The following is a 15,030-nucleotide window of genomic DNA, read 5'->3' as shown; positions in this document are numbered from 1 at the left end:
AATAATTTTCTTCGCCCACTTTAAGGAAGTATTTTATTACGTTTGCATTAATTCTCAGTTAAAAGTAGCTAAAGTTAATGAATTAACAGCCTTTTTAAATAATAATTAGAAGTAACGGCTCTTAAAAAGAATTAATGTACTTAAGTAGTATTTATTACTATTTAAATACTTTTACTACTTTGATAGTAATACTTTTCTCGCCTCTTCGAGGCACCCGGTTGAGGATAACAGTAATTTAATAGATACTTCTATTAATACTTTAGTAACAATACTCAAAATATTACCGTTTTAGAAGTAAAAGAATAAATGGAAGAAAAAGGGTAAATATACTAACTATAGTAGTAGATCGTACTAGTTCAAGAAGTACCCTCGGATTTTAAAGATAAATACAGTCCAGTTGTAACCTAGTAGGGGCTTAAATAGCTATAATAGTAATACCGAAGGGGGAAAAGACTTGGACTGAATAAAAATAAGGAAATTAACCCTAATAATACTGGGGGTGAAGGAGCGCTACTACATTCAAAAGGCGGAACTTTTAAAAGTTTATTAAGTATACCGTCTACTAGCTAAATTAATAATGAAATTATTATATAATACCTTTTACTATTTAATTATATTTATAGTATTTACTATAGAATGCAACCGTTAGAAGGCAATAGACATAATATTTCGTAGGTACAAAATTATTAAGGCTACCTCTAGCGAGAGGCGTAGCGAGTCTATTTAATAGCAGCCCCTATTAGTAAAAGAAGTAGAGTAATACAAAGTACTAGGTAACAATTATAATTTCTAACCGTTTGCCGGCGTGTATAGATTTATAGCTCTATAAAAGAGGACTCCCGGATAGGTATAATTTAAATCCCTAATTCAATTTTAGTGCCCTAGCCGGAGCGTAGCTCTATAAGGGTAGTATTGCTACTAATTTGGGTAATGGGTGAGTAGTCGTACAATGTTTGTTTGGGGGTTTAAATAGGGAGATCTTTCTTTTCTAGTATTATTACTTATACCTATTTAGTTGGGCGTTTAGTTAGGAGTAGTTATAGGGGATTTTGGTCATTTTTTGTATATTTAGTAGAGCTTTTTCTAGTGCGGTGGACCGGGCTCCCTAAGGGGGAGCAGGGGGGTAATATTATGGGGCTAGAGCCCAGGATTAAAGATTCGGCTTCGCCAAGTCTACCAAGCCGGAATTGGCCGTATTAATAAGGATACGCGCCTTCTAATTGGTTGGATCTATATATTTACCTGGCCCGTACGGTCTTGGCGCCCTGCACAAAACCTTCTCCAGACTGCACCCTTCTGGTGCAGTCTTCTCTTTTGCTCTCTTTGTCAAATATAGCATTTCAACCTTATACGACTGCTCGCTGTGCAATACTCTGGCAGACCCGTTACACTAGTTAGTTAGAATGTCAAAAAGCGGAGATTTTCTTTTTACCGGGTTGCAAAGACGTGCACGGACGGTGTAACCCGGTGAAAAGATACAAAGTTGTCCATGCCACTCGGGGAACACGATTTTCACCGGGTCTTTTCACCCGGTGAAAACGCTAAAAAACGACGAATGGAACACGCCCTAACAGATTCAGCGTGGCATTGAGGGCGGCGAACGTTAGTGGCAGGATAACCGATTCTCACTTTCACTCTGTGTCCATGTCAACATTGGATATATGGATGGTAACTAAAATAGCAGACTCTCGAACTTTTCATCTATAGGCGAAGCCCACAGGGTTCAAGCGCCTGTAGAGCTGTTGGCCGTCCATGGGCGGGTTTGTTGTTGGCTTTGTACACCTCGGTGAGAAGACGGTGAAGAACACTGCTGCCTGCGTGCAAGAACCCACTGTGCACGGACCTTCAACGTTCCGTCCTTCCTGTTCTTGACCCCCATCACACCACAATCGCGAAACGGATCAAAAAGCGGAAGGAGCGGGAGCCTCCAACACACCGGACTCCCGCTCGTTCCGCTGACGGCGCTGTTGCGAAGTTCTCCACTGGGGCCGGGAGGTTCTTCAGATTTTGTGACGACAGTTTCAGTCGCAGCTTGGACCTAGTAAACTAGTACTCAATTGCTGCCACTTGGAGGCCAAACCAACACCACGGCGACGAGAGGCTCAAGATCTCGACCTCACGACTAATCTCACCCTTTCACGACAATAAGGACAGTGTGGCACATAAACTCGCTACATCTGCGCTTTTCATTGTGCACAGTGGCACAGACGACCCAAGTTCCGGTACTGCATCGTCTGGTCAGCCGACACCCGCGAACTTGAGGCTCTTCGCGAGTCCGGCCCAATCTTCCCCAGAGGTGAGCTCCCATTCAATCTACCAGGCATCTTTTGTCCCTGGGTACTGGCGGCCTCCGATTAAAACATGCCAGCTCAAACAGCCTTCTCCGCACACCAAGTGGTACCATTGACACTCTGCAATACTTCGCTCGCCTCATTTCCTATACAAGAGGCTCTTCGGAGCCCCAAGGACAAGCAAGGAGCTCCCACATGGATGGTATGACTGTGGCAATGTCACACAGCGTACGAGAAAAACTCCAGATCAAAAGGCTGGCCCCTAACGGATGGTCTAGGCCCCCTTCATGGCCGGATTCGTCATGGCCGGGTTCACTTTGGCTAACGAAGCTGCCTCCACAGACAGACCAACACTGCGCCTAGTCATCACAACATTCCCCTAAGACGCGCCGCAGCTGTTGTCAAGTGTATCGGAAGGGACCGAAGCCACCGCGTATCTCGCCGCCTTTACGCTAAGAGGCTCAACCCGCTCTCGAGCTTATTGCCGTGTTACAGCCAAGAACTGGTACAGCCGCTTCTCGTTCCACAGCATCAGGCAAGCTGTCTTAGCATAACCTTCGCAGCCTTATCAAGCCATCCAACGCTTCTATTCCTCTGACCTTGGCATATCTTTGCTATCCGATGTTCTCCCGTTCCCGTCTAACTCACGCTTCGCCCAGCACCCGAACACTTTGAACAGCTTTGACCATCTCTGCCCGCATTTCGAACCCGATCTTTGGCCAGCTGTCCAATATGTCAAAGTCTCCGCCATGGAGGCCGCTTCCGGTCACGGCCCCAGGTATACCCAATCTTTTGGTTGCCACCAACTTCACGGCCCAGTCATACAAGGTACACCTGACCGACCTTGCCAACGTCTGGGTGGAGAACATGGACAGAAGACCCATTATGGGAAGAGCATCAGCTGAGGACACCAGTATCGACCCAACAGACGGCAATGAGAACTTGCAGAGGTTATTGGATTGGATTCGAACTGCCTTCGACATTGACGATCCAGGGCATAGCAACACGTCTCTGACTCTCGGCAAAGGCAAAGACGATTCGATTGAGGTTCAAATTACCTGCATTCTACCCGAGCCCTTCAAGCCTTTGAAGTGGCCACTGTATTTAAAAAAGTGCTCTGCCTCTACGCTTGCGACGGAACTTGTGTTGCCACTGATCCAATCGCACGAAGCTCGAGCACAAGAGATCAACCATCTCATCGCCACCATTCGCGACAAGGACGCCGTTATCAACAGACTTGTAGACAAGCTGGAGGCCAACGGTATAGGGCTCGAGCACATCTTCAACAAACTGCCAGGCAAGCGCAAAGTTGGCAGGAAGGAAGCAGAAGGCAAGATCAAGGGCCTCGCGACCTTTGTCGAAGCAGACTTCAGAAACGATGGAGTACAAGGAACCACTAGATCAACGGACGTCCCTACGCTCCTTGACACCGTCTTCCGCGAAACCGGACTCAAGCACAACCCTGAAATGGAGTTTGAAGCATCAGCCATACTAGACACCTGGTGGACTGAACTCGGCAGAGGGAGAAAGCTTGTCCTCGCTGAAAGGTCAAAGAGGGAAATACAGACGCCACCACTGCCAGAATCACCAGCGAAGGAAGAGAATAATGATGACTTCCAAGTGCAAGCCACGCCGCCTGGCTTCAAATCAGCGAGCAAGAGACGTGGTACCGCCACTCGTCAGACAGTCATTGACGATGATGATACCACATCGGACGGCGAGGACGAAGATATGCAGATGACCCAGAGCCCACGTCCTCTTCTTACGAAGGCCTCGCCGGAGAGCACGCCGGCTCACAGACTGGGCACCCTTGGCGGCCGGAAGCGATCGCCCAGCCGCTCACCGTCGTCAGCAATACCCGAGGAAGACGATGGTCTGACCTCAGAAACAGCTTCAGAAGCAGAGGAAGACGCGTCGTCCCCTCCTCCTTCCTCGTCCAAGCCTGCGCCTAGAAAAGGAGGACTTGGTCGTATAGGGGGTATGGGTGGTAAAGCAAAGCAGAAAGAGTCTGAGCAAGAGCCTCAACCTGAACACAAACGATCGCCATCTTCGCCCCCTGCTTCTCAGCCGAAGAGACACAAGCTGGGAATGATTGGAAAAGCGCCGTCTCCAGAAGACAGCAGGATCATTAGTCGGGGTAGAAGTAAGAGCCCTAGCGCGGCCCCCAAGCCACGGGAAACGTCAGAGGAGCGAGCAGATCGGAAGCGAACCGAGCTGCAGAAGGAGCTGGAGAGGAAAGCCACGGGGCCGGCCAAAAAGAAACGCAGGTTCTGATGATGACAGAGAAGACACCCGCACTCGTCTTCCCTCTTCTCTTCAGCGTGATTGTCACCGCTGCGAGCAAAACTTTCCAAAACAACCATTCCTTGACTACCTAACTTAGCGGGCGCAACTGACAGGATCGCTTTTTCACGTATGCGTACGTAAAGTCGCGTAGGTAGACGCTCGGTTTTTCTGCCGGCCGTGGGATGCTGGCGCTGCTGCATTTGAAGACACGCTTGTCACACAGGGAAGATCAATCCGCTGGAGGATCTCGGATACGATACATTTGGAACAATACCTACCATAACCCCTTCTTTCATGATTCTGGGTGATGACATGTCATTTCCGCCCGGCATCTTGCAGACTTGTGAGACTGACCTTCTCCGTCTCTTACCGTCGAGTCTCGGGTGGCTGTGATCCATTGAGTTATCGATACCAAGCCATATTTTCTTGCCGATAGCGCTACCGCGCCTAGCTACAGAGTTGTTAGAACTCCGGATGAGCCAAAGAACCCTTCCGTGGCACCGGCTCAAAGATATGGAACTCCTCGGCACCAGTCAATACCGACCACACAACGAAATCCCCCCCAGCATACTCTGTCACACACCACATGCTCCTTCCCGCCCAAGCGTCCCAGTGTGGCTCCTGTCAATCCCGCGGAGTCGACAGCATCAATGTACCATGCATTTTCAATTCTTCTTTGCATCCCGTGGATCTTCTGTGACAGGTGACAGAAAAAAATGCTGTGGTACCGACATGGGTCTGGAGGTGAACCGAGCGCGAGAAGACCGGAGAGTTTCTCTGAAAAGTGGGAGTAATGGACTACGTTGTCCATGGCGTTGTTGGCGCCGTTCGGGACGTAGAGGTAGGTTACGTTCATGACGCGGTGTCTTTGGCACTTGGAAGTATGCCCTGACAATGAGAGACCGTTCCATTGTAACGGCCGGGAAGGAGAAGAAGCTGGTGATACGGCATGGACGTGAGCAGAGAGCGGCATATCGGCAGCTGCGCTGGCTTCCAGGGTGTATGGAGGGTCCCACGGTAGTGTGCGGTATCATTCACGAGCTACGGGCGCAACCCGGTCATCCAGACCGCCCGTACTGGCCTTGTTGAGCCGCAACGAATGGGTCGGTCAGACAAGCCATGAGCACTCGGGTATAATATCTCCGTCTGTCACAGTTCTATGATGGAGGCAAATACGAAGATCGATGTGTTTCAGGATGATTCACGAGCTATCACATGCACAATGCTCCAGTCGTTGTTGTTGCACTCGTGGAAGGGTTTCTCCGCCATCAGTCACTCAGTGTGTATTTCGAGCAGCCGTGTTTTCGGATAAGGCTGTGGGTTGGGGACATGACTGATAGCCTTGCGCAACCTCGACCCTGTGAGTCTTTGAGATCAAGCTTAAAGTCTTGGTTGTGGCAAGTGCCAAGACGAAGATGGAAGTTAGACACATTGCCCTATGCTTGTCCATTAAGACCACCTGGTCTCCCCCAAGGGCAGTGCAATGAAAACTATCGTGCAGGACTTGTACCGTGGATGTTGATAACCAGCTAGAGGGAGACTGACACCTCCCCTTCATCATTATTGGACTTGTGTTTCCGCTGCCTAGGTATTGAGCTGAGTAAGGCGCCATATCCGGCAATACTTGGTATCGACGATGGGCGTGTTCTTGGCTGGGCATCCTTGGTAATAACTTCAGGCTCCTCTCATCAACAACAATGTCTAGCTGACTACAGATACTACGATTTACTCCGCAGAAGTTCACCCCACCGACGTCTCTTTCGGAGACGTACTTATTGCCGACGATATGCTTCAGTGATACGTCTACGCTAAAGGAGATATCACAACTTGATTTTGATCGCCCTTTCGATAGCGTATCAGATATGGCATGATCAGCAGAGAACCCGAATTCCCCAAGGCTGGCTGGTTATGATTGAGTCTTTTTGCTGGGTTGAAGGGTGCCGACGTGGGTTATCACTTCTTGTCCGCCATTTCGGGTAGAGACGTGATGCCTGGGAAGGAGGATGCGAATCAGAGCTTGACAGATCACCAGTTGTCCCTTACCATGCATAATCTAGACGGCATGTACGCAATGTTCGTAGCGTCGAGGTGGTGAAGAAGCAGGCTCGTAGTCCAAGGGTAAAGTGGTAACAAAATGTCGCTTGCCATAGAGTTCCAAATGCGGAATTTGAAAATTCACGCTTTGCTTCTTCTTTTGCGTAGGTACCTCTAGTGGATATCACTGCCTTCACCGGCTTCGTTTTCACCTTTTTCAGGTTATCAAGGATCACCGAAGGACCCTTACGCTAGAGGTATTGATGTTACACCCCACCTTGACGCCACCATCACTTAGTCATCCGTCAGACTCAATCAGCCTACACGAAGAAGAAGGGTTTTACAGACAAGAAAAGCGCGATCATGGACTGACGATGGTTGACGGACGGGAACGATGCATGCATGATGCTAGTGCACCGGCTTCCACCCGTATGCATACCTAGGTAGGTAGGTAGGCTTTTGTTCGGTTTTCGTTTTGCGGTCAGGTTTTTCGGCCTTTACCTACCTCTAAACAGCATCTTTACGATTTGTTCCTTACCTACATCCCTCAGGTAGGTAGGTAGACAATAGATGCGTGTAGCAATGCAAACCCCAAGTTGACTAGGATCTGAGCATTATGAGAGCACTGGCTAGGTGTCTTCATCAAGAATAGGTAGGTACACTTGGCTAAATCGTTTGACAGGTACGTGTAGTGACTGTGATGCTCTGCGCTGACTTCCCCTCAGTCTGAGATAAATACCTACCTCTAGGTAGTGACAGATGATGTACATGCCGGCCCGCTACAGAAGACCTAGCAGAACGAACGGGCATTAGCAACCGGATTGGTTGGAGTGTTCTGGAGTATCAGTGTGTAGAAGGCCGGCTCTCTAGTTGTACTTGACGCTAGAGGTACATTTTCGTGGGAAACCAGTTTACGCCATGATATTGAACCCCGGGTGTGTGTTAATACCTACCTATCTTAGCGAAGATGGGATGAACAACGCTTACGTTGAAACAACCTATTTCAATTATCTCCCTCTTCGCTGTTGTTTACAGGACGGGGAGAAAGGAACAGAAGTGGAGAGCATTACTGTAGTGTACAGAAGTCTTCTAGTGTAGGACCCAAATACCTGGTTTCATCAATTGACATGACACGCCCACAATTTCGATCAAGCGGGAGACCCCGATTAGATCGATAAGCACCAGATGTATTGGATGTGATGGCAATGAACCAGTTTCCAAAAACCTGGTCGGAGCAATGAGCGTTTAGCGCACATCCCTCGTTTGACGAGAGTTACATAGAGGCGAGAGCTCCCTTGTTCTTCTTTGCCTTTTTGCGCCTTTGCTTTCCTTTCATTGGCTGGTTTCGTTGATTGAAAGGAAACTGTTGGCGGGCTGACCTCCCTGCCTAATAGAACCCACTTAGTGAATGGTAACTTACTATCACCTACAGCTACATATAGGTAGTTACATTAGACAGGTGACATGACAGGCAGGAGGACTAGTGGCCCGAAATGGGTAAAAGGCAGCTAAAGGACTATTAGTTTCTGCGCTTCGGTGTGGTGAAGGGTACCTCTAGCGATGGTGGAGGTAATGGATAGGACAGAACAGGGAATAACCTTTTTTTTTTTCTTTCTGAGAAGGGGGGGGGTGGAGGATCGTGATATCCCTTCGGTATGGGAGGGCTCAAAGAGCTGAATGGAGACGCGATGCAACTTCCCATGGGCTGATCTTTTGGCGCCATGGTGTGCGTTATGAGGATTGCCCGCCGAATCTCAAATATTTCGACCCAAACCATATCCTGTGATGTCAGTTGTAGTGATGATGGTTGCAGTGAACCGAATTGCGAGGATCTTTAGAGCCAAACGGGCCAAATGACATAGCAACCTGTGCAGCGGATGGATGGTGAAATATCGATAGGTTGTTTATGTTTGACACCAACCAAAGATAAGAAGAAAACCTAAGGATGAAAGAGACGAGGAAAGAACGAGACGAACCTATCATCAGGCGGTGCCATAGGGATCCCACAGATGTCAAAAGGCAGTTGAGTGAGGGTTCACTTGGTCTTGGGTGGATGATCAAATCATGAGAACTCTTGGGTCTATTCAACCATTACTTGGGCAGGCACTTAATTGGGGTGTAGAGGTTCATGGAGAATGGGATTGCAGAATGGGAGGAACCGCGCTGACCGAGACAGACAATCTTTCCCGGACTCGGAGTTGGGCTGAGACAAGACGGTCAATGGTTCAACGATGGCGTGCCGGTGGTATTGACTTGGTGATGTCTTACGTGTCGTCTGGTGAAGACGGGAACCGGGGCCTCGGGAATGGACAGCTGACCTTGCTGAGCGCGGGACGGCGGACCGGCCGAGGACTGTCGCCGTCGCGGTTTTGCTGGCAGTGAGTATGGCGGGGATGTTGACGACCTGAGTGAGTGGCCTTCCATCTCCAAAGCACCGGGTCCTTCACCGGCTTCAATCTGTTAGCGGACAGGGCAGCGGCATCAGTCAGTTTTTTTTTGAGCATGTCTGTCTGACAGCTACTGGCCGAACAGATGCCCAACCCAGCGCGTGGCAAGGGTAATGTGTCACATTATCGATGTTGTGGAAGAAGAAGCAAAGTTGAAGTTGACGACAAAGGTCGAAAGGAAGGGATGGGCAATGCACTAACAATATTACAGGGCATAACAGGGCAAAAAGCGCTAGAACACCGACATGAACACCTACGGACACTAGTGGTACACTAAAAGGTAAGTGGGTCAAATGCGACAGTGGGCGCCCGGGAACTTGGGCCCCTCCCTGCTATTCCGCTTAGTAACGAGGCAGCCGTCCACTGTCAACCTACCTCGAGTCGACTCGACAACGCGGAGCCGACACCAATTCGTGGACGAGGTCGGTCCTATGTGTGTTATACCCTCGAGACTAATGGCATGCGCCGTCGCTACCGACAGTCGCTAGGTACCTACCTTACCGAAGTCTCCTTCAGCGCGACATCACCCAAGGATGTCGTCGTCGTCCACTCCGCAGACTGTCATTGGGCAATCTGCCAAGGTACCCAGTGCACAGCTACGGTCAAGACAAGGGAGGGGTGTGTCCTTAAGGCCGCTAAGTACCGAGTACTTACTACTTGTCCCTCTTGTTCCTCCAACTAACGTCTACTGATGTCTACAGGTGTGGGCAACAGGGACAACTCGCTACCCTCCTCACGAACGCTCCTCTTGTCGGCCCAAGCCGCCGGTTCACGGTAGAGGATGGACGACAGAGACAGCGAGACATAAGCCGTGTTTCACCACCTGCGAGGCTGCTTCTCCTGCTGCTCCACGGGTAGCCGTCCCAGCCAGGCAAAAGCAGTGGAAATGGTTCGTGTTTCGGAAGGCGAACGAACATGTTTTGACTTCGGAGACTGGACCATCGGGGAGGTCATCGGGTGAGGGACACACAATCCAACAAACTGACAGCGTCTCAGCGCGTCAGATTGGAGATTTGGGATCTACCCGAGATCTCCATCAGCCGATCTTCTTGGTACATATGTGCTGGCTTCAGGGCAAAAAGCACGTCTAGCTAGCGAAGACGCAGTGCTACACCATCCGGAGGCCGTATTGGCCGCGAACCACCACCAACGCCCAAGATGCACTGCTAAGCCGGTCAGTCCCCAAGCCACAACTGCCTATCTGGAGGGAACGAGACTAAACGAAACATGGGATCGGAAGAGTAAGAGCCAGAAATACACAAGATACCTGCTTTCAGTATCAACGTCTCGACCTGGAGGACAGTGTATTACTATCCGCGCAACAAACCGACGTCGTCAACTGAATCAATAAATGTCCACATATGATTGGCTGGCGGTAGTCGGTCACTGCGTTGCACCGTTGGGTGGCCCTTTTGCCTTCCCCCACGTTTACATTGACGTTAAGCCGTCATTAAACAGACCAATCTCGGACGGAATAGCGAGTCACCTGCACAAGAAAAGAAAAGAAAAACATGTATACTTTCTTGAATACCTCCAAGGTATCTTCTCCCTTCGCGGCATCACTGCGATAACTTACAGCTATCACAGACAGTGTAGGGCCAAAATTCGTGTGTTGGACGGAAGAGCTCTGCCGTGAAGTCACTGGCGAGGATGGCTTTAGCTCAGCCTCCCCCGCATCTTGTGCTCTCAAGGGGTGGCTGTCACTGGTCTCGTTGGCAGTTCAGCGCTGCCCAGGGACTGGAGAGAGCATGGCCCACTGCCATTGGCACCACGGTTCCCAGTCCCGGGATACACTTGGTTTGGTGGACAGCAGGGCAAGACTTGACGCTAAGTAAGGTACGGATGAAGGTGCAGTCACCGGTTTCCTTTTCGAAAATTGCCAGTCTCGATAAGGACTCGACGAACATGCCAATGACAGTCGGACAACCGGACCCGGCACAACCTCCGATCAGTTTCTTAGGCGGATGATGGGCGATACACGATCTTATGGAGGTGTAGTCGGATCGTAACTCAACAAGTTCGATGTATTGGCCATTTCCGGTTCTGTTTCTGGCCCTGCGTTTGGGGGCAGTTCATTTTCTACTACCTAATTTCTTCCACCATCAATCGGGCTTTGGGTACCTCTACCTATTTCCGGTTGTGTCGCAGGCCTTGAAGTCCAGTCGAGACTGATATCCCACGCCCCAACAAATTTCCACCGTCTCTTTCACAGTTCGGTTCTTGCTTCAAACATACGTCACCGGGATCCCTTGACTTGTCCCCAGGTCTGACAGGCAATAAGGGCAAGTCTGACAGCTGGACTGTGCTATCCCTGCCGGGCCTTGCGCTACACTAGTGTACGTACACCTCTCCGTCCAAGTCCTTATCATTGCCCAAGGAGCGCTAGCGTTCGGCATGTCTCAATTGGATCTTTCAAGATCCAGATCACTGTGGGGCATGGTATGATGGCACGATTTCCACTATTGACGACAAATCTATCGACGGCAAGCCCACGCCTCTGGAGCCTCTCAAGACGTAAGACCAGTCATTCCAGATCAACCAGCGAGCCCAATGTTCTATATACTACAAATGGCTTGCCAAGAATATGAAGACACAAGATAGAAAAGCTGAAGACTGGGGGAGGGCACACGCCACAGTCCAAACCCCACGCACAAGTGACTCGGGAGAAACGGAAACAGAAAACTAAAGCGCAACAAACAGGCACTGTCGCCTGGTCAAGGACCATAGTCACTAGTGGCCGCCTTATCGACGGCCGTTAAGTAGGCGCAAGTATTGCTAAGCCTTGGCAGTGTCGGCACCACTGCTTACCTACTTTCAGTCCAACCTCACTACCAACATAGCACCTCGCTACGACTTGTCCATTCCAGACTTGTCCTTCCAAATCCCCACCCCTCTCGCTTGTCCTTGCTCTCTTTCGTTTCCTGATCTACCCACTCTCCCTCCACTCTCCACAATGCCCAAGGGCCGACCCGACAGTTTGGAAACCAATCTGCATGCGTGAATCAGCGTCAGATACACATGGCGATTGGCTTATTTCTGCCACGCGAGCTCCCCTTTGTCCCATTTTCCTCTCCTGCCAGCCAATGGGAGGCAGGCCTCGAAACTTGACCTGCAAGGCTGAGTGGTACTTTGTGTTCGGTGTTCACATCAAGGGAGAAGGCGAAGACGCCATGTGATCCTCTCAACATGCATCCACAGGCACCGCACATGGCTTGGAGAATACGGTGGTCTCCCGCCAGGTGCACTGCACCATTGTGGAATGTTCTTTAGGGTTCTTGATGGCGTCAAGTATTGAACCTGTCTCGTCGTCGCCTGCCTATACGACGTCTGAGAAAAGTGCTTCTCATGCGAGACGCTCCCTCTTGGCTTATACTAGCATGATCATCACTATTTTCGTTCCTCGTCGTCGTCATACCATCCTAGCCCTCTTGAAAACACATGGCTGTAGTCTTGGCCGTTTCGAGATAGCCGAACACTGCTTGGCCAGTCAGGTACATTCAGCTGCATGGAACACTCTAAACGCAGGTCCACCAGGGACAGAATGCACGTCAGGTTTCTATTCTTGGTCATCGCGCTATGCCCCACGAATTCTTCACGTATCGTGTCTCATGCTTTGCTGGTGATGCAGTTGTGTTGCACTCCTCGGGAACACGTGGTCTTGTTTACGTTTGAACGTTGATAGCACACCACTTCACAACAACTCGGAAGAGTGCACTCCAGCTCTCGCATCTGCCCTACATCTCAGTCGCTTCTTTGCGCACAAAGACCCAGCCCAATAACAGCATATCCAGTGGACTGAATGTAGAGGTACGTAGGTAGCTAGCACGATGGCGCGTCAAACAAGCCGTCATCAAGGTGCTCATTCATCCACCTGCGAACTGAACAAAGCTCGGTTCCAAACTGTCGGAAGAGTGCCGGATCAAATGTTTCCCTCTTCTTGACGCAGATGCAAAATCTGTGTTTCACGGATTCACCAATGGGACCTCGGACCTTAGTGGGCTTGCATGACAGAACCTCAATGGAGTTATGGCGTTTTTCGTGATCAGTGTTGCTCGCCATCCTGCGTTGATCCAAAAATGACAGGGACAAGGATGCCTCTAAGTTGAGATCAACGCAGAGACAGTACACAATGGTGGCCCGTACCTGTGAACGAAAGGAAAACATGTCAGCACCGCGTCGTACACACCAGACACCACTCCACACCATTTCTTCAAACTTCGGGACGTTGTTATCGACCAGGTCCTATTTCTGTCTTGTTCCTGACAGTTTTGTCCGTTCGAGTATCTCTCAGCCATTCCATACACTGTCATATACTCCTATTCCTTAGAGAAGTCAGCAGCTAGCAAGCCCCATTTCTAACCCCATCTGAGGTACACTCATGTTAGAGTGGTTAATACCAAGCAAGGAATCAGGGGTCAGAGGCTTCAGTGGCTTGCATCTCCCCATTACAATACGAACTGCAAGGAGACGGATATAGGAAATAGGGTACCAGTTGTGCGTAAGGGTTGTAATTCTACGGCGCAAGCGGCGTGAAGGCGGATAGGTTGGCGGCAAAGTGCGCTTGTTGGACGACATTGCCGTGGCCAACGAGACGCGGGCAAAACTTGCCACGCCAGGCTCTGCAATGACATTCCATGTTACGTAGAACCTGAAACGGGTGCTGGAACACGGCAAAACGCAAAAAAAATGCGAACCTCTCGTCAACGGTTTTGGTGATCACATGAGATCGGCGGTAGGGTTGCCATGCTTCGTGTCGAGACATGTTTGCCAGTGGCTGGAAGTGCGGTCCAGATTTTCCGAAATACCTAGGTATTGTTGCCATCGTCATTGTTATTACTGCATTTCTTGTTGAAGCTTTAGTGTACAGCTGGTGATGGTCTTTACACCTAGGTACATGGAATTATGGTGGAGAGCCTGATACTGACGGCGGGAGGCCTGTCATCTCGATGCCAATCAACGTACGTGGCTCTTGAGATGACATGAAGTCAGAGAATGCAGGACGATGGCATGTATCACACTGACCCATACGAAGGTTCAAGAGATACTGTCGATATTGTATAGAACCTGAAACTTGACTGATGTACGGTGACGAGAGAAATATCGCCTTTTCAAAGGCGGGATCTCCGTGGGGAGAACTGAAGTCAGAGGTCGGCAGATCGGCAAAAGAAAAGAGATGGAAGGACCAGACCTTTGGAAAACTTCAAATTCCAGAACAAACGATTATTGTTTTTCACCGAATGACGTCCCATCGCCTTCAAATTACGGGGGCTTCAACGTTCAATGGTTCAATATCTTGGTGGCCAACAGGCCATTCCGTTCTTTTGGTGCCAGAGACGGAAGCAAGGAAGCATCTCCAACCAGACTGAAAATTGGCCAAAAGATGGGAAATGCATCGAGATCCGTAATCTCCATGTCAATTATCCACTCTTCAGAACTGCTGGCTGGCACTTCGGCTGAGACGGAAATAGCGAAGGATTCTCGGCGTGCCATGACATCTACCGGGCTAACGAAGATAATATTTCCTGTTCTAGACACTTTATGGAACCACATACGGTAACGAAACCACAAGAGGGGTTTCGCACCATTCCTCAACGGTGGTGTAAGCATGTCTTGTGGGCGTGGCTGGCGGCACGTGAAGACGAAAAGGGATAAACGTCAATTCCCGTACTTCGAGCAGAACGGTGCGTATTGTCGCCAGGTAATCGACAAGGCTGCGACTTGGCGCTTGCGTCACAGTGTTGAGGCGATAGATGAGTGAGGATGGGACATGTTCAACGCACCGTTTTGCAAGTGTTGGTGGTCAAGCCACGGTGATAACGACGAATCTCGCGCTTTTCCTGGTGTTCCGAGTTCTGCACCCCCCTCTTGGATTTCTCGACCCCCTTTTTTGACAGGCATTAGTGGCAGGCCTTGGCAGAGAGGAGGTATGTATACAGTAGCACACTCGCTCAGCTCTCACATTTGCTTTTCTT

At 49.9% G+C, this 15,030-nt stretch overlaps 3 protein-coding genes across 3 annotated transcripts; 2 read left to right on the top strand and 1 right to left on the bottom strand.

Moving 5' to 3' along the window:
* Window positions 1-2,361: 2,361 nt before the first annotated feature.
* NEUTE1DRAFT_151034 (uncharacterized protein) lies at window positions 2,362-4,648 on the top strand (the record flags this gene model as incomplete). The annotated part of the gene is made up of 3 exons (XM_009859091.1): window positions 2,362-2,493; window positions 2,638-2,698; window positions 2,971-4,648. 3 exons carry the CDS (start codon window positions 2,362-2,364, stop codon window positions 4,563-4,565), a joined length of 1,788 nt encoding a protein of 595 aa, XP_009857393.1.
* Window positions 4,649-9,562: 4,914 nt separating this feature from the next.
* Window positions 9,563-10,278, top strand: NEUTE1DRAFT_55287 (uncharacterized protein; the record flags this gene model as incomplete). The annotated part of the gene is made up of 3 exons (XM_009859090.1): window positions 9,563-9,676; window positions 9,760-9,947; window positions 10,182-10,278. Coding segments are annotated over 3 exons (399 nt in total), but the record flags the coding sequence as incomplete, so codon positions are not given.
* A 3,293-nt stretch (window positions 10,279-13,571) lies between these two features.
* On the bottom strand, window positions 13,572-13,820 carry NEUTE1DRAFT_143563 (uncharacterized protein; the record flags this gene model as incomplete). The annotated part of the gene is made up of 2 exons (XM_009859089.1): window positions 13,572-13,677; window positions 13,753-13,820. The coding sequence occupies 2 exons, from the start codon at window positions 13,818-13,820 to the stop codon at window positions 13,572-13,574; spliced, it is 174 nt and encodes a 57-aa protein (XP_009857391.1).
* Window positions 13,821-15,030: the final 1,210 nt, after the last annotated feature.

This window comes from Neurospora tetrasperma, assembly GCF_000213175.1.
Source record: "Neurospora tetrasperma FGSC 2508 unplaced genomic scaffold NEUTE1scaffold_81, whole genome shotgun sequence".
Classification (NCBI taxonomy): domain Eukaryota; kingdom Fungi; phylum Ascomycota; class Sordariomycetes; order Sordariales; family Sordariaceae; genus Neurospora; species Neurospora tetrasperma.
Note: the sequence above shows the minus strand (reverse complement) of the source record. Positions and strands in the feature narration are given on the sequence as shown.